This window comes from Scyliorhinus torazame, chromosome 6, assembly GCF_047496885.1.
Source record: "Scyliorhinus torazame isolate Kashiwa2021f chromosome 6, sScyTor2.1, whole genome shotgun sequence".
In the NCBI taxonomy this organism is placed as follows: Eukaryota; Metazoa; Chordata; class Chondrichthyes; order Carcharhiniformes; family Scyliorhinidae; genus Scyliorhinus; species Scyliorhinus torazame.
The window spans coordinates 314,167,504-314,192,477 of NC_092712.1; the positions used below are offsets into that span (position 1 = coordinate 314,167,504).

Genomic DNA, 24,974 nt, shown 5'->3' on the forward strand with positions numbered 1-24,974 from the left:
CCTCATAATTTTGATAATCTATCAAGTCGCCCCTCAACCTCCTTCGTTCCAGTGAGAACAAACCGAGTTTATTCAACCGCTCCTCATAGCTAATGCCCTCCATACCAAGCAACATCCTGGTAAATCTCTTCTGCACCCTCTTTAAAGCCTCCACATCCTTCTGGTAGTGTGGTGACCAGAATTGAACACTATACTCCAAGTGTGGCCTAACTAAGGTTCTATACAGCTGCAACATGACTTGCCAATTTTTATACTCCAACCTTACTTTTATTAGGGGCTAGTTTAGCAAGGGGCTAGTTTAGCACAGTGAGCTAAATAGCTGGCTTGCAATGCAGAACAATGCCAGCAGCGCGGGTTCAATTCCCGTACCGGCCTCCCCGAACAGGCGCCGGAATGTGGTGACTAGGGGCTTTTCACAGTAACTTCATTGAAGCCTACTTGTGACAATGAACTATTATTATTATACGACTCCTCGGCAGAAAGTGGGAATGGATTAGTTCTACCTGTTAGTTATCGCCTAATTTCCTAACTTTCCCGAAGTGGTACAACTAGCAAACTCATCAGCCAGGTGCATCATCAAACAAATGCATTTTTGCTCGCCACGGAATACCTCAAATTGTCATGAGCGACAATGGCCCATGTTTTAGCAGTCATGAATGGACAGAGTTGGGCGGCATGTGGCGCAGTGGTTAGCACTGGGACTGTGGCACCGAGGTCCCAGGTTCGAACCCCGGCTCTGGGTCACTATCCGTGTGCAGTTTGCACATTCTCCTCATGTCTGTGTGGGTTTCACCCCCACAACCCAAAGATGTGCAGGTTAGGTGGATTGGCCATGCTAAATTGCCCCCTGAATTGGAAAAAGAAATAATTGGGTACTCTAAATTCATAAAAAAACAACGGGAAAAAAAATGAATGGACAGAGTTCGCACAGAGCTATGATTTTCGACATATTACTTCTCGTCCTCTTTATCCGCAATCCAATGGGAAGGCTGAAAAAGGTGTTCACGTTGTGAAGCAGCTACTCTAAAAAGCTATGGACAGCCGGAAAGATCCATATCAGGCGTTACTTAGCTATAGAGCAGCACCATTGATTAATGGATTATCACCATCACAATTGCTGGTGAACCGACCGTTCAGAACAACCTTACCGTACATTCCACAGGAACCAATGAATCAAAAACTTGTGAAGAAGCTCACATTTCAAAAAAGGAGGCAGAAGAGGTATTATGAAAAATCCACGCGATGTCCGCAACCATTAACAAAGAATGACACTGTCAGGGTAGAAGATCCTGATGGAAATGGATGTTTGAAGTGTGCAAAGGTAATACAACCATCAGGTCCTCAGTCATACATTATCGTCATGGATCAAGGACAAGTTCTACAAAGAATCAGGAGAGTCTTGCTGAAGGCTCAACAGCCCCTTGTTCCAGAACCACAGGATGATGTTGAAAGCAATCTCAGGACAACTGAACAAACGCTACCACAACACACAGAAACAGAACAAGCACCAGCTTCAACAACAGTGGGAAACCAAACAAACTCACAAGTTCAACCAATGCTCAGACACAGAAGAAAGCCAGACAGATTGAATTTGTGATGGACTGTAAACATGTGAATAATGGACGCATTATGCATATCATATATATTGTATATTAAATTCAAATACTGTGTAAATATTATGCATTTCCAAAGGAAAGGGGATGTGATGATATGCATAAGCAATTATGTAAATAGTGAAAGATATGGGCGGGATTCTCCCCACCCGATGGGGCGGGGGGTCCCGACGGGATGGAGCGGCATGAACCACTCCGGCGTTGGGCCGCCCCAAAGGTGCGGAATCCTCCATCTTCAATGTGCAACATTACTTTTAATTGTTTCATGGCAGAATACTTGTGCATGTTATGGAATGCAATATTCTGCTTTATCTTTTACCAGCAAAAACTGGTCTTCTGCTGACTTAGCTGTTATCTGCATTGTGAACAATGGTGCCTTCATGTTGCTATGGTGCCTGCTTCGGCCTTGATCTGATTACTGGTACAGCTCATTTCTTAATGTCAAAACTGTCTTTGAAAATAACTTAGTGAGAATGTTGTTTTTATCTCCAATTAGTTTATGCATGTGTCAGGCTTTTTGTGTCTCTGTTGAAGCTATATGTTTTGTCGTGACCTGAGGTTATGGGTGCTGAAATCCTCATTTTAAATGGGTATTTAAAACTGGGGCTTAATATTTATGCTTAAACAGCTATCTTTTACCTATACTAGTTGTATTAGAAATACCTGGCTTCCACAGTATAGTTGTCGCAGTGGATAGTCCACATTTATAATAGCTCTTAGATAATTTATAATCGTAAATATTGATCATTTTCTTATGGTTATCTCACCCACATTATTGTTTAGCAATGAAACATTTAACTAGTCACAAACTAGATGTTCTCTAGTGCACTTATTATGACCGGCCAAGCACCAGAACGTAACAGCTCGGAGTCGGCGATTCCAGACACGATGGGACATGCATCTATTTTTCTTTTGTTAAAAAAAGATAAGGACCCAGTGGAGTGTGGGCTGAACTCTGGATATATTCAGGGAATGAGACAGGGGTGTCCCATGTCCCCCACTTTTGTTTGTGCTGGCGATAGAGTCCTTGCCCATTGCATTGAGGAGCTTGGATAAATGTGGGGGGAGAATAGTGAGGAGTGGGGGGCTGGAGCATAAAGTGCCCCTGTATGCCGACAACCTTTTGTTGTATATTACCAACCTGGTTCCCAGGGTGGGGGATATAATGGGGCTGCTCAAGTGACTTGGGGCTTTTTTGTAATACAAATTGAAGATGGAAAAGAGCGAGTGTTTTCTGGTCTCCCCACCAGGGGTGGGAGCAAGGTTGGGAGGATTGCCGTTTTGTGTGGCGACTACTCACTTTAGGTATCTGGAGTGGCTCGAAATTGGAGTTGGAGGCGATGTGGGTGAGGATGGAGGCAAACTCGTGTAGGGGTTAGGGTTGTGGGTACTGGCAATGACACCGCTCCTGTTTGCCCCAGCGCAATATTCAGGTAGCCCGGCGGTGGTGAGCACGTTGAAGATATTGAGGCAACTTCACCTGCATTTTAAGTTAGGGGCAGGGTAGAAGTTGATGCCGATCCCAGGGAATCATTTGTTTGAGCCGATAAGATTGGATGCTAGGTTTCGGGGCTGGGAGGCACGGGGAGTGGTAGAAATGAAGGACTTATTTCTGGAAGGATGGTTCATGAGCTTGGAGGAGTTGGCAGAGAACTTGGGGATTCCTGTCAGGGGGGGCCTTTAGGTAGATGTATGTGCAAGATTTTACAAGGAGGTTTTCTCGACGTTTCCAGTGACACCACACTCTTCGTTGTTGGAGAAGATGTTGTTGGTGATGGGGTTGGAGGTGAGGGGCGGGCGGGAGTCATTTCGGTGATTTATGGGAGGATTCTGGAGGAGGTTACGGCATTGTTGGAGTGTGTTAAGGTCAAGTGGAAAGAGGAGCTGGGGGTTGCACCGAGGAGGGTTATGGTGTGGGGTGCTGCAGAGGGTGAAGGCGTCAACCTTGTGTGCGAGACAAAGGTTGATACAATTAAAGGTGGGGGAGCACCTGAGGGAGCACCTGACGAGGTCAAGGTTGAGCCAGCTGCTTAAGGGGGTGGAGACACCTCCGAGCGGTGTGGGAGGGGCCCGGCCAACCCTGTACGTATGTTGTGGTCCTGTCTGAAGTTGGAAAAAGTTTGGTGTTCTTTATTCAGCACCATGTTGGCGATCTTGCACTTGGTCTTGGAGGACACTGCCTTGGGGGCCATATTTGGGGTATCGGACTTGCTGGAGTTGCAGGCGGGAGCGGGGATGGATGTTTTAGCCTTTGCCTCGCCAATTGCTCGCACCCTCTTGGGGTGCAGTCAGCCTCTCCACCCTGTGCCTTAGTGTGGCTGGGGAACCTGATGGAGTTCCTGTATCTTGAGAGGTTAAGTTCACTTTGAGGGGGGTGATTGAGGGGATTTATAAGAGATGGAGTCTGTTTATTCTTCACTGTGAAGAGTTGGTCACTGTCAGCCACTAAAGGGGGAAGGTTACTTTTCAAGTCATATGTGTATTAGTTGGTAGCGTGTGGGGGAGGGGTTTCTTTTGTTATCTCTTGTACTCTGTGTTTTTGTTTTATGTATAAAATGTTAAAAAAATGAATAAAAATATATTTTTAAAAAAGAATCCTCGTTCAAAATGCTTCATTATAGGAACATCTACACTATATGTTTACACTTAGCGGCATGATCCAAATGACATCTATTCAGTACCCATAGAGTTGGACCACATGTAACAGTTATCCTGGTGATCTGATCACAGAGAAAAACACGGCACTTACTCCCTCATGCGGCTCATCTTGGTTTGTGCCATGGTGCAGTTCATAGCTGTGTGTCCCTGGGTCAATGCTGGAATCACAGTGCCGCTATCTGTAATCAATGCAGGGAAACACCATGATGGCTCATCCTTCTCACATCACAATCCGTCGAAGGCATGAACAACATTTTGTGAGGTGCAGACTCTTCACTTTTACCACAAGGCTTGATAGATTAGACAGCAAAGCCACCCATTCACCTTGGGCGGCCGCACAGGCTGGAGGGCAGGCCGCCCAACAGGCAAAGGAGGAGGAGGAGGTGCCATGGAGGCCCCGCGTGTACCGCAACCACATGTCGTTTGAGGGCCTTCCGGACCAGGCATGGAGGGGCTGAGCGACACATCTGCCAGATGATGGCACACCTGGCATGGGGTATGGGGGAGGACACCCGTTACCTGTGACCGTCAAGGTGATGGTCGCGCTGAACCTCTATGCGACGGGGTCGTTCCAATCGGAAGTGGGGACCCGTCCGGGATTTCGCAGACATTGGCGCACAGGTGCATCTGTGCCGTCACGGAGGCCCAATATGCCCAGGCAGACCAGTAGATACAGTACCATGTGGACCACGCCCACCAGGATGCCTGGGCAGCGGGGTTCGCTGCCATCGCCGAGATGCCCCGGGTCCAGGGGGTGACCAATGGCATTAATGTCGCCCTATGGCCACTGCGGGTAACAGGCCACTCGACACAAACAGGAAGGGCTACCATTCCATGAACATACAGCTGGTGTGCGACCAACAGATGTGCATCACGCACGTCTGCGCCCAATACCCGGGCAGTGTGCACGTCTCATTCATACTGGCACACTCAGTGATCCCCGACATGGTCGAGGGGCACCACCTCTCCCCCCACTGCGGGGCGGGCTGGGTGACAGGGATTACCTGTTGCAGACTTGGCTATGACGCCTATCTTGAAACCATTGATCGACATGCGGATCAACTACAACGACGCCCATACAGCGACCAGGCATGAGGTCGAGCATTACTTCCGAGACCTGAAAATGTGCTTCAGGTGCCTGTACCACTCTGGAGGGGCCCTCCAGTATGAGGCTAGGAGGGTCGCCCGCATCGTGGTGGCCTCCTGCGTCCTGCACAATATAGCCCAGCAGAGGGGCGATGTGCCGGAGGAGGATGAGGAGGGAGGACTGACCTCGTCAGATGAGGAGGATGAGGGGAAGGGGGACAATGAGTGGGACATGGGTCCTGGGCAGGCACGGGAGGCCGCACAATACCATCGCCAGGGCCAGCGCGCATGGGAAGCCCTCGTCGCCTCACGTTTCACCGACTAGCGGGGAAGGGGGGTTGCTGGCCAGGGGCACGGACACCACCATCCCAGACCCACACCCCCTCACCTCCCACACCACCAAACCACCCGCATGCACACCCTCTCCACGACACATACCTGCGGCGTGACGAGCTGGGGGCACTGGGTTGGTAGTGCCTTGGTGCCAAGGTGCCAAGAGGTCGGGCCTGAGGGGGGCCATGTCCATGAAAGAGGGATTAAGTGGGTACATAAAGGGGGGGTCTGAAGGGGAGAGGCTTGAAGGGGTGCTGAAATAAGGGGGGGCCTAAAGGGGGGGCGGGGGCTGAAGGGGGGGTTTGCCTTAAAGGTACGGGGCCCTCAGCGACCTCATAATGCAGTGTACTCACTTGCCATTCAAGATCTTACATACTTCAGTCGGGTCACCCCTAATTTTTCTGAACTTGAGTAGATTCGAGCCCAGTCTGTCTATCCTTCCCTCATCAGACAACCTGCTCACTCCAGGTATACGCAGAGGGTATATACACTGCAGTCACAGTATACCTATGATAGATAGGTGGGGGGTGGGGTGCCAAGCAAGCTGGATGTTCTGAATTGTGTCCAGCTTCTTGAGTGTTGTTGGAGCCGCACTCCTCTAGGCAAATGGAGAGTGTTCCCTCACACTCGTGACTTGTGCCTTGTAGGTTTTGGGGAGTCAGGAGGTGAGTAACTCATTGCTGGATTTCCAGTCTCTGATCTTCTCTTGTAGCCACAGTATTTATAAGGCTGGTCCAGTTCAGTGTCTGGGCAATGGTAACTCCCCAAGGCGTTGATCAAGAGAGATTCAGTGGTGATAATGTCATTGAATGTCAAGGGGCGATGGTCAGATTCTCTCATGTTGGAGATGGTCATTGCCTGGCACTTGTGTGGTGTGAATATTTTGAAAATGGCAAGTAATTGATCAGTTGGGTCCCAATGGTGTGAATTGTTGTCAAGAAAGAAATGATTGCAATGGAAAATGGCTGCTTTGTTGCTACTCTGTCTGATTCCTAATATATTATAAATCTATTAGTCTTGTTAGTTAAGAGCAATGCAAGTGAGGCAAAGACTCACCTAATGTTCTGCCATCCAGGACGTCCTCCATGTATCTGACCAGAGCATCAACATCCGTGTCCTGGAAGAAGAAGAACTCAGCGAGGGTGATCCATGCACAACACCACAGACAGACAGACAGACACAGGCAGACAGACACAGACAGACAGACACAGACAGACAGACAGACACAGACACAGACTGACACAGACAGACAGACACAGACAGACAGACACAGACAGACACAGGCAGACAGACACAGACTGATAGACACAAACAGACACAGACAGACACTACAGACAGACAGACACAGACAGACAGGCACAGACAGACAGACACAGACAGACAGACAGACACAGCCAGAGACAGACAGAGACAGACAGACACAGACAGACAGACACAGACAGACAGACACAGACAGACAGACACAGACAGACAGACACATGCAGACAGACAGACACAGACTGACACAGACAGACAGACACGCAGACAGGCAGACAAGCAGACACAGCCAGGCAGACACAGACAGACAGACACTACAGACAGACAGACATAGACAGACAGACACAGAGAGACAGACACAGACAGGCAGACACAGACAGACAGACACAGACAGACATACACAGACAGATACAAACAGACAGACACAGACAGACACAGATAGACAGACAGACAGACACAGACAGACAGACACAGACAGACAGACAGACACAGACAGACAGATACAGACAGACAGACACAGAGAGACAGACACAGACAGACAGACACAAACAGACACAGACAGACAGACACAGACAGACAGACACAGGCAGACAGACAGGCACTGACAGACAGACAGACACTACAGACAGACAGACACAGACAGACAGACACAGACAGGCAGACAGACACAGACAGACAGATACAGACAGACACAGACCCAAACAGACACAAACAGACACAGACAGACAGACACGGTCAGACACAGACATACAGACAGACACAGACACAGACAGATAGACAGACACAGACAGACAGACAGACACTGACAGACAGACACAGACATACAGACACAAACAGACACAGACAGGCAGACACAGGCAGGCAGACACAGACCGCCAGACACAGACAGACAGACACAGACAGACGGACAGACAGCTGTCACATGCCAGATAGACTGTTGATTATAGTAATAATAATCTTTATTAGTGTCCCAAGTAGGCTTACATTAACACTGCAATGAAGTTACTCTGAAAATCCCCCTAGTCGTCACATTCCGGCGCCTGTTCGGGTACACTGAGGGAGAATTCAGAATGTCCAATTCACCTAACAAGCACGTCGTTCGGGACTTGTGGGAGGAAACCGGAGCACCCGGAGGAAACCCACCCAGACACGGGGAGAACGTGCAGACTCCGCACAGACAGTCACCCAAGCCGGGCATCGAACCCGAGACCCTGCCGCTGTGAAGCTACAGTGCTAACCACTGTGCTACCGTGGCGCCCACACTGCTTTTCATCCAGTCTACTTCACAACATCTGTTTGCAGAATTCATTACTTGCAGACGTCAGTTAACCTCTGAACTATTGCAAACCTTGGGCAGTTTGGAAAACATTATTGCAGTCATATGTTCCATGTTCATTGTCACTTGTGAGCCTTGTTGTAGCCATCAACGTCGTCGAAAAATGGCAATTAACCTAAGAAATTTCATCTCATTCACCAAGCTGCAGAAACTTGACACCTAATTTTCTGTCTCATCTTCAATGACTGAACTATTTGATTAAGAACGCTGACTATATTTTCTATGTGGCTGCTCATTGTAGAAACACATTAACAAGCAAAATACCTTCCCAGAGGAGGAATCTTACTCTCTAGGTTTTAGTCAGCCAAGCTTCAAATAAGGATGGAATGTTGAACCTTCTCATTTACACTGAGAACTCATGAGTATTAATTAAAAAAAACCACACGGAATTCAGCACTGATTGGTGTTTTGTTATACTCTTGATGTAGCATAAGCTGCTTCCTTGATTTATACTCTGACAAAGGAAGATTCAGACTTGGAGATAGATTTAACACATTTATTACTGTTAATGATTCTCCTACTTGGATTTGACTATACTGTTAATCCTTCTATAGCTACTCAGACTGACTAGCCAGTCTGCTACAATCCACAAGGTGGGTGTGATGTGTTTCAAATCAACCCTGTGTACTCACCGAGTGTCTCTACTGGAAAGAGACTGAGCATGTGTGCAGTGTCCTTATATATGGGTTGGTGTAATGCCCCCCTGTGGTAGTGTCACCTGTGTGTGTGTCGTGACTGCCCATTGGTCGTGTCCTATCTTACTGACCTATTGGTTGAATGTCTGTGTGTCATGTCTCTGGTGCTCCCTCTAGTGTCTAGCTAGGTGTAGTGTACGTACATTCACCCCTTGTGTATTTACCGTGATGCATCTCACCACAATTGTCAGTTAATCCGGAATATAATTGCCTCTAAGGAAAGAAATAAAATAGAACAGATAATTTGAAAAAAAACTTTTGGATGAATTCAGTGACGTTCTACTTGTTGAAAGGGACTGTGATTCACAGGTAGGGTCAATTCACTCGAAATATTCTCCAGCATTACTGTGCTCAGAAACTCCCTCTCTTTGAGTGTCAGCCGTGGCTCTCTCTCACGCCTCTGAGCCACAGCGCGCTGGGTTCAAGACCCACACCAGGCCTTGGATACGAAAATCAGGGCTGATACCCCCAATGCGGTACAGAGGGAGCGCTGCACTGCCATGAGTGCTGTCGTTAAGAAGTGACAATAAACTGGGGCCCATCGCTCTCCCCGCCGGTGTAAATTATCACATTTTGAAGAAGAGCTATCCCCAGTGTCCTGGGAAAGTTTATTCCTCAGTGTAGCCATCTTGGATGGCCACGTCCCGATTACAAAATGGACACTTGCAAAGAATGCAGGGAAAATTGGACAATACTAAGAAACGAGCAGGTGCAATTAAAACCTTAAGCTCTCAGACAGGACAGAAACTGCGAAGCCATCTACATATTAATAAGCCATCTCCGGGGACAAAAGGGAAACATTTAGATAAACAATGTTAAGGCAGACACCCCGGCGCCAGAAGAGACTCAAACAAAGCAGACCAACGGTCACCAGGACACGCCCAGCGATTAGGGAACCCACCCCTCTATTGGAGGAAGATCGATACGAATGATTGGGAAAGACCCAATTAATTGAGACCAAGTTCAAGGCCCGCCCAAAAGTGCGCGAAGCCCTATTTAGTATAAAAGGTATCCCCCAAGGGAGAACGCCCTCCTTGGGCTTTGGCTCTCAGTGAAGAGAGAGACCAGCCTAGCAGCTACACAGACCAAGTAAGTTCCAAGTCAACCCACGCTACGAGATAGACGCTCCTAGTTGCTACCCTGTAGACAGCTCAACCCAGCAGCCTCAGAACCGAGCAACGGCCATTGTTCCTCTGACTGAGTGGGCGCCCGAAGCTAAGTATAGGCTTTAGTAATAGTGGTAGTTTAGTTTGTAGAGTTTATGCATGAGTAGATTTGACTGTGTGTAAATAAATGAGCATTGCTTTTGAACTTACTAACTGGTGTATCGAGTCATTGATCAGTATTCGGTTCTGAACCTTGTGGCGGTGTCGAAAGATACCTGGCGACTCTTGAGCAAACGTAATTAAACAGAGCCAAATTAAGAAACACAGCCAAAGTTACCAACATCAGTCAACATCACAAGTAAAAAAAAAAAATCTGATCATTGCCACCTCGTTGTTTGTTGGATCCGACTGTGTACATTTCGGCTGCTGCATTTCCTACATTACTACACTTCAAAATTACCTCATTGGCTGTAAGGTGCTTTGAGACCTCCAGGGGAGAGGGAAAGCACTAAATATTCCCTTTTTTTCTCTTACTTTACAACTGCTTCTCCCATTAGTTCAAAACAACCATTTCATATACAACAGAAGGAATAGGAGCAGGAACTGGCCAGAAAGGCCCTGCCCTTCCATCCAGTTAGATCACAGCTGATCTCTGCCCTTCAATCCAAGTCCCTCCTGGTTCCCTGAGAGACAAACGCCCAGATTTGCCAGTCGTCCACTCCGGCAGGATCTGCCCTCCCACCGCCATGCAGCATCCACTCTCTGGGGAAGCGGATTTCAAAGATCCATAACCCTCTGAATCAAGAAATTTCTCCTCAACTACATCCTAAACGATTGACCGTTTACCCTGAGACTGTGCTCCGTGTTGTAGGTTCACCAGCCAGCAGAAACAATCTCTCAGTGTCCCCCTGTCAATCCGCTTCAGAATCTTCTTTGTTTCAGTCAGATCACCTCAAATTCTTCGAACTCCCAGAGATTATAGGACCAATTACTCAGTCACTCGTCACAGGACAACTCTTTCAATCCAATCAAGTGGACCTTTGCTGCACAGCCTCCAAAGTAGCCACATCCTTCCTGAAACATGGAGACCAAAACTGTGCGCAATAGATCCTGAGGGGTCTTGACAGGGTGGATTTGGGAAGGACGGTTCCTCTTGCGGGAGAATATAGAACTAGGGGGTCACTGTTCTATATTCCGAGTTAAAGCCCAGTTAAAACGGAGATGAGGCAAAGAATTTTCACTCAGAGGGTTGTGAGTCTTTGGAACCCTCTTTCTGAAAAGACAGTGGTAGCAGAGTGTTTAGGGCCGAGGTGGATCGGTTCTAGGTAAGCAAGGGGGTGATAGATTACTGGAGGCAGATTTGAGGTTCCGATAAATCCAGCCATGCTATAATTAAATGGCAAGCAGGCGCGAGGGGCTGAGTGGCCCAGTCCTGCTCTTTGTTTGTATCCCAGGTGTGGTCCCACCAAAGCTCTGGAAGTAATGAAGTAAAGTCGCCATGGTCCCAGATGACCATAGGCTGCTTTCCCCCTTTGATGGGGGGAAAACTGGCTGGTGGTGGTTTAACCTGAGGATCACCACACCTCAGGCGAGGGGTAAGATTGAGAAGGCGAGGCCGTCATGAAAGTCATGTACAATTGTAGCAAGACTTCCTAATTTCTTAGGGCTGGATTCTACATTCTGGAGAAGTGCTCCCGCTGACGTAGAATCACTCCTGGTCCCCATTGGCTCCAGGAGCCGTCCCCAGGGGCGATTCACTCCCCTTTTCCAGGTTCTTTCGGAATCCTGGTATTGGGCCACTATTCTGAGCGGGCGGCCCAATACCGAGATCCAGCATCTGCGCCCCCCCCCCCCCCCCCCTCCCGCAACGCAAATCCTGCCTCCTGCCCCCACCCCCCCCGCTGCTGTTAAGTAGGGGAATCCTACCCCACCACCATGTGAATTATTGGTCACTCCCCACAGCAGGCATGTATGAGGGTGACCCAACACACACACCCCCAGCTCCCCCATCGGCCTGTCTCAGCCTCCCCCATTAAACAGACCCCTCCCATCAGATGATCCAACACAACCCCCATCAGAGACCCACATCCAACCCCCATCAGATCCCCCCAACATCTCCCCCAATCAGAGACCCCCATCAAATCCTCTATCAGACCCCCCCCCCCCAACAGGCTACCTCCCATCAGACCCTCCCCACATCAGGTTCCCCCATCAGAGACCCCTGCCTGAAAACTGAACAACAGTCCAGGCAGTAGGTAGAAAAATCGCTGCATTTTCACTTACCCTTTCCTAACATCTGCTGCCTCAGACAGAAGTGTCCAAAGCAACAGCTGTTACCCAGAGGGTTCCTCGAAAACCCAGTCCACCTCAAAGGGCTTGAAATCCCTTGGCAACCTTTGAAATGCAGATCTTCCATTCAATTCAACACAGCAATACCTTGCGTTAGCCAGTGATTGACAGTTTTATTACTCCAGCAGCTTGGTGGATTGTTTATTGATCTTTCCCTTCACACTTGAATGCATCTCGGTTACCCTGCTTTGATGCTCACCACATTGCTTATGAACACTCTTGCTACGATTGACAGCCCCTCACCACATCAAAGGCAGCTAAGTGCTTTGACTTCCTCTTTTTCACAGCAGGAAACAGGGCGCCAATTCCAATTTTAGCTGGATTCTCCGCTGGAACGGGAACCCAGCTACCGGCAGTGGGTGGTGTAAAATCCAACCCTTAATCTTATACTCCAACCCCCTCTTCCTACTTCCATTGTGACACAAACTGCTCTTGCTTTCTGACCCTATTTCTCTCCACATTCATCTCTCCCCAACAACTTAGGAACATAAGAACAGAAGAGTTGGCCATTTAGCCCCTTGAGCCTGTCCCAGCATTCAATGAGAGTGTGGTTGCTCGGAGGCTATACCCAGGTATTTGTGAAATGTTGCCTCGCGTGATATTCAGACGCCAAATGGAACACTACTCACCTGCTCATAAGCTGGCAAAGCGGCAAAATCTGTTTCCTCCTCGGAATCCCTTATCTCAAGGTTTTCATCAGAACACGATTCAAAAGCATCTTCGTGATAAAATTCTTCAGCTGTTTCTGGATCCTCAGGAATTTCTGAAACAAAAGACGGAAACAACACATGAGCTCTCAATTCTCCGTTCATGGCTGACTCTCCACCAGCACCTACTTTGAGTCCATTCCATTGGAATTATATCCAGGATCTTGAAGTTGGATAAATGAAATGATATTGCGAAGTTTGATATTAAAATGCGCATTTACAGCTTCAGACTGACATAAGAACATAAGAACTAGGAGCAGGAGTCGGCCATCTGGCCCCTCGAGCCTGCTCCACCATTCAATGAGATCATGGCTGATCTTTTGTGGACTCAGCTCCACTTTCCGGCCCGAACACCATAACCCTTAATCCCTTTATTCTTCAAAAAACTATCTATCTTTATCTTAAAAACATTTAATGAAGGAGCCTCAACTGCTTCACTGGGCAAGGAATTCCATAGATTCACAACCCTTTGGGTGAAGAAGTTCCTCCTAAACTCAGGCCTAACATATATAGTGATGAGAGGTCTTACTAGGCATGATGGGAATTTTTGCCAATACTATAGTCATGATGGGAATTTTAGCCAATACTATAGGCATGATGGGAATTTTTGCCAATACTATAGGCATGATGGGAATTTTAGCCAATACTATAGGCATGATGGGAATTTTTGCCAATACTATAGGCATGATGGGAATTTTAGCCAATACCATAGATGTGCAGGTTAGGTGGATTGGCCATGATAAATTGCCCTTAGTGTCCAAAATTGCCCTTAGTATTGGGTGGGGTTACTGGGTTATGGGGATAGGGTGGAGGTGTTGACCTTGGGTAGGGTGCTCTTTCCAAGAGCCGGTGCAGACTCGATGGGCATAATGGCCTCCTTCTGCACTGTAAATTCTATGATCTATGATCATAGGCATGATGGGAATTTTAGCCAATACCATAGACATGTTGGGATCCTTGGCCAAGGACAGTTCCGGAGGCAGCGAGCCCAGCAACTGTACCAATTACAGGTTTCATACACATGCATTGCTGAACAGGACAAGAAGGAGATGAGCAGGAACGGAAGGCCATACCTAAAGTCGAGAGGTGAGAGAGATAATGGGAACATCTGCTTATAGAGGTGTGGGTTAGGTAAGAAATTAATGAGAAACATCAGAATGAAAAGTAAGAAGATCTGGGGTTGGATTCTCCGTCCCGCCCCGCCACATTTCTGTTTCACCCCGCCGGCGGGATGCTCCGTTACGCCGGTTGGTCAATGGGGTTTCCCATTGTGGGGCAGCCCCACGCCGTTGGGAAACACCCCCCCCCCCCCGGGCTGCCGGCTAAACGGAGCATCCGCCGGCGGAGAATCCCGTCTCAACTCTAAATATGTGTTACAAACCCTGTATCCTTGGGAGAGGCGCCATAGAAGACTGTGGTCCTCTTCAGCATCTGCTTGTAAAATAAAGGGTGGGATTCTCCATCTGTCCATGGCGGCAGGATCTCTGGCATTGAATGGGAGATTTGACGGAGCCTCAATCTCCGTCCTCACTAACAGTGGTAGCGAGGGCAGGCTCGCAACGGAGAATCCACTCCAAAGTCCTTACTTACTCAAGAGCTCACGGTTCCGAGTGGCTGTTTTTAACCATAACAGTTTGATCAAAAGGCTTTGAGATGAATGTCCACGAACTTTACTCAGTTTTGGTCAGTCCACAGAATCCAAACGAAACATTTTCCAATGGGAGTAACATTCCATCTATCGACAAAATGCCGCCTCACTTATGTTTATTTCCACGTTGTCTTAGAATTTTAAAAAAATTGTTGAGTTTGCTAAGATCTGGAGGTTCATTAAAACCTTGTTAAAGCTGGACTATGACTCCAACAGGCAGCTTCACCGCTACAGGATGTTTGGATCCCGAGATTCTGGGGATTATACTCTGAGGACCAAACAAGGTTTCATTTTCCCTTTCGGTTATATTAATTTGATGTGGTGATGTTCTCATAATATTAAAAAGTTGTTTATGGGAGTTTGTAGAGTGAATGCAGAGCTTGTACTTAAATAGTGTCTAATAATCAATACTTAATTGCTTTTGAGGTGCAGCCAATTTGTGCACAGCAAGATCGCACTGGCAGTAAATCATAGAATCCCTACGGCGAGGAAGGAGGAGGCCATTCGGCCCATCGAGTTTACACCAACCCTCTGAAAGAGGACCCTACCTAGGCCCAAACCCCACACCATCCCCATAACTCCACCTAGGGCCAATTTAGCATGTCCAATCCACCTAACCTGCACATCTTTAGACTGCGGGAGGAAAGCGGAGCACCCGGAGGAAACCCACGCAGGCACGGGTGGAACGTGCAGACGCCACACGGACAGTCCCCCGAGGTCCGAATCGAACTCGGGTCCCTGGCTTTGTGAGGCGGCAGTGCTAACCACTCTGCCACCGTGCAAATGTGGTGGCTGACCAGTTAAACTGGTTTTGATAGAGTTGGCTGAGGGTTAAATGGTTAAGGCACCAGAAGATCTATTCTCTTATTCTAAAATTGCCACAGGGTCTTCTGCATCCATCTGAACAAGTAGACAGGGCCTCTGTTCAACATCGCACTCAAAAGACTCCACCTCAGGCAGTACACAGTACTCTTTCAGCTATATACTAGCAAGAGTCACGTAGATTGAATTCCCAAACCTTCTAATTATAAGACGTTTTTGATTTGCTACTGATTAAGCCAAGTCAGTTTATATCTACACTCCGTATGCTCGGTTCTTTTCTAATATGAGTTTTATTGTAACTATTTTCCTTCTCTAGACTTTCCTTAGTTTAAAATGGCTTTCTTTGCCTTAGACCAGAAGCACAAAACATGTGAATGAATTGTGTTTGTATGGCTATTAAACTGTCACTGGGCGGTACAGAACTTGAATCTTGCCACAGAGACATGTTGCTGAAGCTTTTCACCTGTCACTCATCAGGAGAAAGGCACGACTGGTGAAATTCAAACGATTGCAACAATTTATATTCCAGGAGAAACGGGTGATGATTGATTGGCAAGTTGACTCTGATTGGCTGAGGCTTTGGCATGGACAAAGCAACAGGGAACTATAGGCTCTTCAAGCTCCGAGGTAATTTTTAAAAAAGGCAAATGTTTTGAACATATTCCTTTTGTTTGCAGAGAACTGTTGTGACTGTTTGAAATTTGGCATTCTTGTGTTTGTCCTGATGAGTGCCAGATGAAAAGCTTCGACAACATGCCTTTCTTCTCAACATTATTGAATGGCCGTTATTTAAAATTCAGAACCTGCATGCAATGGTCCTGTCTTGTGCAAACACTCCATCACCTTCGCATTTTTATTAAACCCTTTTATTTATTTGTAAGACATACAAGCATACACGTTCAGATAAAACAAAGAAAATGTGACCTTTGTTTCTTCAGCTAGGTCAACTTGAAAGGAGGTTAACGTGCATTTGGTACCTCATCCCTGTTGACGTTAATAGTGAGCATACTCTGGGCGAGATTTCCCGTGATTTTGTGCTATTATTATCCATTGGTCGGAATTTGCTGCACCAATGCAAAAGATGGCAGTAACCCAAACTTAGGTTAAGTGTAAATTGTGCTTCACGATCGTTTGCGACTGTTTTGCTGAATTCAATCAAATTGAGCATCTAAGTGCAGCACGGGCTGCAGAAAATGGTGAGCACTGGTTCCTCTATCTCTATGGTTAATGGCGAAATGTCTTGTGCACTGTAGCCTGAAAATACATATTAATAAACTCAGACTTATTATGTGAAGCTAAATCAAAGGGCAGTCAGCTGAAGTGAGCTGCCAACAGCACTCACACTGCTCCTCCATACCTCCCCACTGTACATACTCAAGTTAGGAAGAATATTATGCTCAAATTAACCTGGAGAATACTCGATGGATGGTCATTTTTATTCTTGACTTCCTTCTCATGACAGCTGTTTTCGTGAGCTAAACTTATCTTCATTAGCGACATCTGACCAGGAAACCAGTTGGGAAATAATTAAGCAGCTGAAAAATTCCTCAGACAAAAGACTAAAAGGATCGAGTGTCATGGCTGTGGTGCTCTTTGTGAGGGGTTTCCAGGATGGATCACAAAGATACACAAAGCTCTTTTGAAGAACTAAACTAATTTTATTAACACTACTAAATTTGAGTTCGACACTTATTCTGAATAGCAAACATACATGTAGAAATTAAACTACACTCACTAACACTATCTCTATCTACTAATTCTAACTATTATATCTTAACTAACTCTGCAGTACACTATGAATCTTATCTTCGTCAACTCCAGTCTAATCTCCTCCCCTTAACTTAAGAGCCAGTGCAATTTATAGTATTGTTCCTTAGCTCCCTCTAGGGGCTAGGCTTAACATAACATTAACTCTTCACATTTTGTACATTTGTATAATGTCACAATGACCTTCGTGGGGGTGCGAGTGGGAGAATGCGTTTCCACCGTCTTTAACACGTGTTTAAAAAACGCCCATCGTGAAGCTGGACCCGGCCATCAATCTGGCTCCACCCACAATGCTGGCATCGCCCACTGCACCCACCCCCTCCCAGATTTAAATAATGACGATGGCGAGATTCAAAATTGCTGTGGCTCAGTTCTCAGCACTCTTGCCTCAAAATCACAAGTTTCTGGGTTCAAATCCCACTGCAGGACGTGAGTACAAAAACAAAATCAAGACCGGCACAAGTGAGCTTCTTCATGCCAGTTTCCTCACCTCGGGGGGCTCTCTGTGCAAAAAATATTTAAAATTCCACCGCCTGATTGTAATAAAGACGTGGAAGTAAATAATAATAAATAAAATAAATAAGTAAATGATAAAGAGACGGGCAGCACGGTGGGGCAGTGGGTTAGCGCTGCTGCTTCATGGTGCCGAGGTCCCAGGTTCGATCCCGGCTCTGGGTCACTGTCAATGTGGAGTTTGCACATTCTCCCCGTGCTTGCGTGGGTTTCACCCCCACAACCCAAAAATGTGCAGGGTAGGTGGATTGGCCACGCTAAATTTCCCCTTAATTGGAAAAAAATGAATTGGGTACTCGAAATTTTTTTTTTAATAATAAAGAGACCAGGATCCAGGTTAGCCTGAAATCGCACACTTCCGTCAAATGCCCCAGGGCCCCAGAAGCGCCAAACTACAAGCAAAGGATCAGTCCCGGCCACCATCCCCAGTAGATGGCGGTAGTGACGCTGAAACTGGTGGAGCCACCGGTCGCCCGCTTCTGTCGCCCGTCCGCCATCCACTCACCCACGTTTGATCGGCGCCTGGTGGAGATGCGCCGGGAACGAGGAAAGCCTGAGAAAAAGGCTTCCCCTTGGGAAGACTGGGGGCAACGATTCTGCTCCACAGCAGGAGTGAAGGAAGGGGACCGGGAAAATGCTGAGCAGAAGGATGATACAGGCCCTGAGCCTAAAACAAAAGCCAAAGCAGCGTGCCATTTCAAGAATGTCCCGTTTCCCAACACCAGCTGCTTTCAGATGGATGGATTGCGCGACTCCATCTGTATTCGATGTAGCTCAACAAATGATAAATATTAGAAGAGATAAACTGATGACAGGACATTAATAAAGGAAATCCTAAATGAAAAACAGGCAGAGTCCAGTAGAAATTGGAGAACAGGATTAACATCTCAGCCACACAGTTGGTCCTTCAATGAATGCAGCCATAAATCTGAGACCAGCAGAGTTTTACTGGACAAGGTTTCAAAAGGCTACAGAGTTAACATGCTGATCAGCTTGAGCTTCACGGAATGGTGCAATATGCTCGAGGGAGTGAATGACACACGGCTGTTCCTCTGTGCCTGTAGGGGCATTCCGGGGGCTGGACAGCTGGTGCGGAATTCCCAGGCCCTGACCCCCGGCCAAAGTCGCCCCCCCTTGCGGTGTTGCAGAATGGCAAAAACAGCGCAGGTTGAATCCCTGTACTGGCTATGGTCATTCATGGTGGGCCTGCCTCTTCACCTTGCTCCAAGCTTGCTGAATGATGTCCCTCAGGCTACAAGTAGCCAAAATGTCTGTCTCTAGTGGAATGGAATGCCTGTGGCTCCTGTGTTTGATCAAAAACTTTTCCATCAAATGGTTGTGATGTGCAATGTTTGCACTGGAGCTGTTCCTATAATTACAACTCCTTTAATTCGTACCCAATCCTCCCGTGTGCATAATGCTTTGTGAAGTTGATTAAAGGATGTCTAGGAATAATGGATAATGGTTCCTGCTAATTACATTTCACACTGCATTTCTAATGTGCTGTGGTTTGTCATCCTGGGAATTATAGTCGCAGCCTTAAAACAAGAGTAACACAAAGGATAGGTATCTCTGGGTATGATCCACTGGCCACGTCGTGCCGACGGAGAGCGTGACATGGCCAGTGGATGCGCTTGAGGCCTCCCACAGACTTCCCGGCTGCCAGGGAATCTACCCAAGTCCCATGAGGCGGCGCGATCAGATGGGTGGGACCAGGCAGCGCACGCTTCAGTGGGTTTTAAACCTACTTAATTGTACTTACCCGCGATCTACCGACGTCCCCAGAGAGGGTTCAGCCGGGTGCCATTCAGTACTGGTCCACACAAACATGGACCAGTTAGAACGGCACCCACAGGTTCTCCCAGACCATCGATGGCCTCTGGGTGGTCATGGATAGGGAAGGGTGGCCCCCCCCCCCGCCCCGGCTCTCCCCTGGAACGCGGGCACCTTGGCACCGCCTGGTTGGCACCTTGGCACTGCCACCCTAGGACTGCCAATGTACCAGGGTGCCACTGCAAAGCCAGCAGGAGCACTCCCAGGGTGCCAGTGCCAGGGTGCCCAGGTGCCAGGGTGACACTGCCAAGGGTCAGGGCCTGATGGGGGCCATGCCCATGTAAGGAGGGCGGAGGGGGGTTATGAAGGGTTGGGGGGGTGCACAGCAGTTATGTAGAGGTCTCTGGGAAGTTGCTGGGGGTGAAGGGTGGGGGTCTGAAGAGGGGGGCCCTCATGGACTCCGTAGCAGGCTGTCTGCATTGGGGGGGGTGGGGTAATCCTCATGTGTGTGGGGGATGACATTGCCTTTGGGTGGGGGTGTGGGTGACACTCAGGCTTGACCCCTTCAAAATGGCGGCCCGATCTCTGATGAACAGGTCTCCCTGCCATGTTGTGCCTGAACGTCAGCGCACTGCTGCGTAATGTGGCCGGTAGCTGCTGGGAGACCCCGCTCCCGGGATCTGCCCGGCTCGCTGTGCCTCCCGAGATCTAACTTCTGGGTGCCAGGCTGGCAGTGCCAAGCTTACATTTATTTACTGATGGGAATTGGGCCCAGGAGTGCTGTGTGCACATGAGGTGGGATGCGGGTGGACCGAGAACCCCCTTATAGTTGAGATGGGGCTTTGGCGGAGGTTCGGGGGCCGCGTTGGGGGCTTGAGAGATATCTCCCTGCACTGAGTGCTCCTGAGTGCAGGAAACGGGACTAAGTGCGGCCCCGCATTCCCCACTGGGGCCCCATACCTAACCGGAGTCACGTTAGATAGGGGTGTGTCTCTCGCTGCTGCGAGCGTCGGGGAACATTGGGGAATAACACGCTCGCTCTGGGACTCTGTTCCCATTTGGTTAGATCGGGCCCCAGGTGTGGGCTAAATTTGTGAGAAACTCCCCAGCGCCCGAAAAAGTGACTGAGTGTGGTTCTATAGCGGTGGCAGAGCTGGTGGGAAACTCCCAGTAAAACCCGCCACAAATGACACGGAGAAACCTTTCTGTTAGATCACGCCCTCCGTCCATTCACGGCGGCGAAATTCTCCGGTCTCAACGCAGAATCCCGGCCACGATACCTGCCCGGCAAGGACATTGAGGGTTAGGGCCAGAGAATCATTACGGCCCAGAAGGAGGCCATTCGGCCCATCATGTGCACTGCAGTTACAGAACCAGGATTTCTGGATGGTCTTGAGACGCAGTCAACCACGATCGCACTTCATAGCAGAACAAAGCTCAAGGGTCTGAATGAATCACAATTAACAGAGAGGATAAAGAGCGTGGTTGGGTGCTGAAACGATTATTAAGGAACCGAGATTAAGCTAAAATGAGGTGATAGGAATCCCTATCCCAATCTCACACATTCGAGACCTTACTGAACATTTATGAAAAATTCTATGGTTAAATTAACGTGACGAATACTCGATGGACGATGATTTGTTTTTTCACATTATTCTCTTGACAGCTGATTTTATGAGTTAAACTTATCTTCATTATAAATGTCTGCCCGGGAAACCAGCTGGGAATTAATTAAGCAGCTGCAAAATTCTTCAGAAAGAAGTCAAAAGGATTGAGAAAAATTACCTCCTGCTTAAAAAGAGAACTATTCTCCCAAAGCAGTGCTTCTTTCGAACAGTGTCATGTGCAGCAATCCAACTTAATTTACCGAGAGCAGAATTGCACAATGTCCTCTTGTGTGGCAACAGTTTGGGGGGCACATTTTCGAACGCTGCCATCACTCGACACCGTTTATAAGCTTTTATTGTGTCCTCTTATTCATAGAATGATAGAATTTACAGTGCAGAAGGAGGCCATTCGGCCCATCGAGTCTGCACCAGCCCTTGGAAAAAGCACCCTACCTAAGACCATACCTCCACCCTAACCCCACGCCTCCACCCTATCCCCGTAACCCCATCTAACCTTTTTTGGACACTAAGGGCAATTTAGCACGGCCAATCCACCTAACTTGCACATCTTTGGACTGTGGGAGGAAACCGGAGCACCCGGAGGAAACCCACGCACACACGGGGAGAACGTGCAGTTTCCGCACAGACAGTGACCCAAGCCGGGAATCGAACCTGGGACCCTGGAGCTGCGAAGCAACTGTGCTAACCACTGTGCTACCATGCTGCCCCTATTGGGATTTCTATGTCTGTCGAATGAAAAGTCTTGCACTTTAGTCCATCCATCCAAATGTGTTACACTCCAGTGTCACACAGCAACAGCAGGGATTTACCCAACTCCCTTAACATTGCAATTGGTCCAGGGCACTTCACAGCAGCCTTATCACACAGACATTGGTCTGAGAGGTACGATTTAAACAGCAACTTAAAGGAGGCAAGAGGGTTGGCGAGATTTAGGGAGGGAATTCCAGGGCTTGCCGGACACCGATGACACCGATCATGGATTGATTACAATCGGGGATGCTCGAGGTCAGAATTGGGGGAGCACAGATATTTCGGAGCATTGTGGGGCCGGAGGGGATTACAGAGGTGGGCTGGCGGGGGGGTGGCGAGGCATGGGGAGGGATTTGAGTACAAGGGGGCGAAACAATCAAAATCATTGTGTTGCTGGGAATGGGAGGCAGTGAACAGGGACTGATGTGTGAATGCGAGAGTTAGAACACAGGCAGCAGCGGCTCAAGCTTATGGGGCTGGAAGTCGGGAGGCCGGCCAGGAGTGTGTTGGTCAAGTCTTGAGGTAATGAAAGCTCTTCAGCTTCCTCGCCACATTCTCTGGGTGCAATGAGGGACTTTGTGTTTAATCATAACCAAAACTCTATGTGATTAAACACTTAAAAATCAGTTTGATTCGCGGAGCATTGATGAGGAAAATGTAAGCAGCAGAAAAATAAACAGTAAACACCTCAACATTTTTTATTCAGTTAAAATCTCAAACACTTTTGGAAGAAATACTACCCGTGGGCGTCATTCTCCGACTCCCCGCCGGGTTGGAGAATCGCCGGAGGCTGCCGTGAATCCCGCCCCCGCTGGTTCCCGAAGTCTCCGGTACCGAATATTCGGCGGGGGCGGGAATCGGGCCGCGCCGGTTGGCGGGCCCCCCCGCTGGATTCTCCGGCCCGGATGGGCCGAAGTCCCACCGATAAATTGCCTGTCCCGCCGGCGTGGATTAAACCACCTTTTGAACGGCGGGACAAGGCGGCGTGGGCGGGCTCCTGGGGGGGGGGCGCGGGGCGATCTGGCCCCGAGGGGTGCCCCCACGGTGGCCTGGCCCGCGATCGGGGCCCACCGATCCGCGGGCGGGCCTGTGCCGTGGGGGCACTCTTTCCCTTCCGCCTCCGCCACGGTCTCCACCATGGCGGAGGCGGAAGAGACTCCCTCCACTGCGCATGCGCGGGAAACTGACAGCGGCCGCTGACGCTCCCGCGCATGCGCCGCCCGGGGATGTCATTTCCGCGCCAGCTGGCGGGGCACCAAAGGCTGTTTCCGCCAGCTGGCGGGGCGGAAATTCCTCCGGCGTCGGCCTAGCCCCTCAATGTTGGGGCTCGGCCCCCAAAGATCCGGAGCATTCTGCACCTTTGGGGCGGCGCGATGCCCGTCTGATTGGCGCCGTTTTGGGCGCCAGTCGGCGGACATCGCGCCGTTTCGGGAGAATTTCGCCCCGTAATCTGATCAATTTACAGGCAAACTGCAAAATTTCATACCTTTGGAAATGACAATTTTCATTTTCTCCCATGATTGAATATCCACCAGTCAGTTAAAGAACACAACACATAAAAAAAGGATCAATTCCAAATGAAATGCAAATTCCTATTCGTATATTTATGGAAAGTTTTGCAAGGAGGCCTATTCCTGCATTGGGAGCCTTGGCCTCAATTTGGACGACTGAGGTGAAGCTTAATTGAGTTTGGCATTTGTAAAGTTCCAGATGAGCGACAACACGGAAGAGATGACTGTAAGAAAAATCAAATTTATTTTATCTACTACAATACAACTCCTACTCCCCCGAAGGGTTTCCCACGCCCTGCCAAGGTATTTATGTCCCATGAGGCCCTTGTCATATGGGTGTAGCTCTGCCCCCTCATCTCAGGAGATCGTACTCAGGTGACTCTGATGTTGCTGACCCCGTGGCGTCCGGTCGGGTTATAACCCCCAGACCCCCCACCCCTATCCAAGTCCGACACGTCTTCCGTCTCAATGGCAGGAGGAGGGAGATCCTTCGCCCACTTTGCTCGGGGCTGTTTCTCTCTAACCTCCGCTGTTCTGGTCCCGGAGAACGTAGAACATACAGTGCAGAAGGAGGCCATTCGGCCCATCGAGTCTGCAGCGACCCACTTAAGCCCTCATTTCCACCCTATCCCCGTAACTCAATAACCCCTCCTAATCTTTTTGGACACTAAGGGTAATTTATCACGGCCAATCCACCTAACCTGCACGTCTTTGGACAGTGGGAGGAAACCGGAGCACCCGGAGGAAACCCACGCAGACACGGGGAGAACGTGCAGACTCCGCACAGACAGTGACCCAGTGGGGAATCGAACCCGGGACCCTGGTGCTGTGAAGCCACAGTGCTAGCCACTTGTGCTACCGTGTTGCCGGTAGGGGTGTAATGAATCAGGGTGCGACGTTTGCGGGCCGAACGCCTGGGTGGTTCCACCATGCGTGGCCCAGCGGCCGTCACCAGATACGTTTCGGCTGATTTTGGTGAAGTCTCCATGTCCGTTTCTGGGTCAGATGAGTCAACATCCGGCATTTCCAAGTCGGGGGTTCATTCACCTGATTGGGTATCACAGGTGGCTGCTCTGGAGGAAGGGGTATCACCGGTCTCGGGTGCTTTGATCTGTCCTCCAGGGCCTGTAAGGCTCGGCTGTGGAGGTGATCCACGTGTGTTCGATTCTTTTCCCTGTATTTGTATGGAATACGAGACTGGCCCTGATCACTTTAGTATGTCTCTGGAATCCTCAACGCCCCGTTGGCGAAATTGCGATGTTGACTGCGACGCCCGCTAAACATTCCCAGATGGGTCTGAGTCACCGGGTTTCGCAGTGTTCCTGCCGGTCACGGACCTTTCCCCCAATGCCTGGCAGGACAAGGCTCACCCGCGTTGTCAGACAACGACCCATGAACAACCCCAAGGGTGTCACCCCAGCA

The 24,974-nt window shown here is 48.9% G+C and overlaps 1 protein-coding gene across 1 annotated transcript in view; it reads right to left on the reverse strand.

Annotated features, from left to right (window-relative positions):
* Window positions 1–24,974, reverse strand: part of nek11 (NIMA-related kinase 11) — a 476,774-nt gene that overhangs the window by 86,448 nt on the left and 365,352 nt on the right. The window contains exons 13-15 of the mRNA XM_072510106.1: window positions 13,063–13,196; window positions 6,747–6,807; window positions 4,363–4,450 (exon numbers count right to left, since the gene is read on the reverse strand). Of these exons, the coding sequence (XP_072366207.1) occupies window positions 4,363–4,450; window positions 6,747–6,807; window positions 13,063–13,196 (283 nt within the window). The remainder of the gene's footprint in view (window positions 1–4,362; window positions 4,451–6,746; window positions 6,808–13,062; window positions 13,197–24,974) is intronic.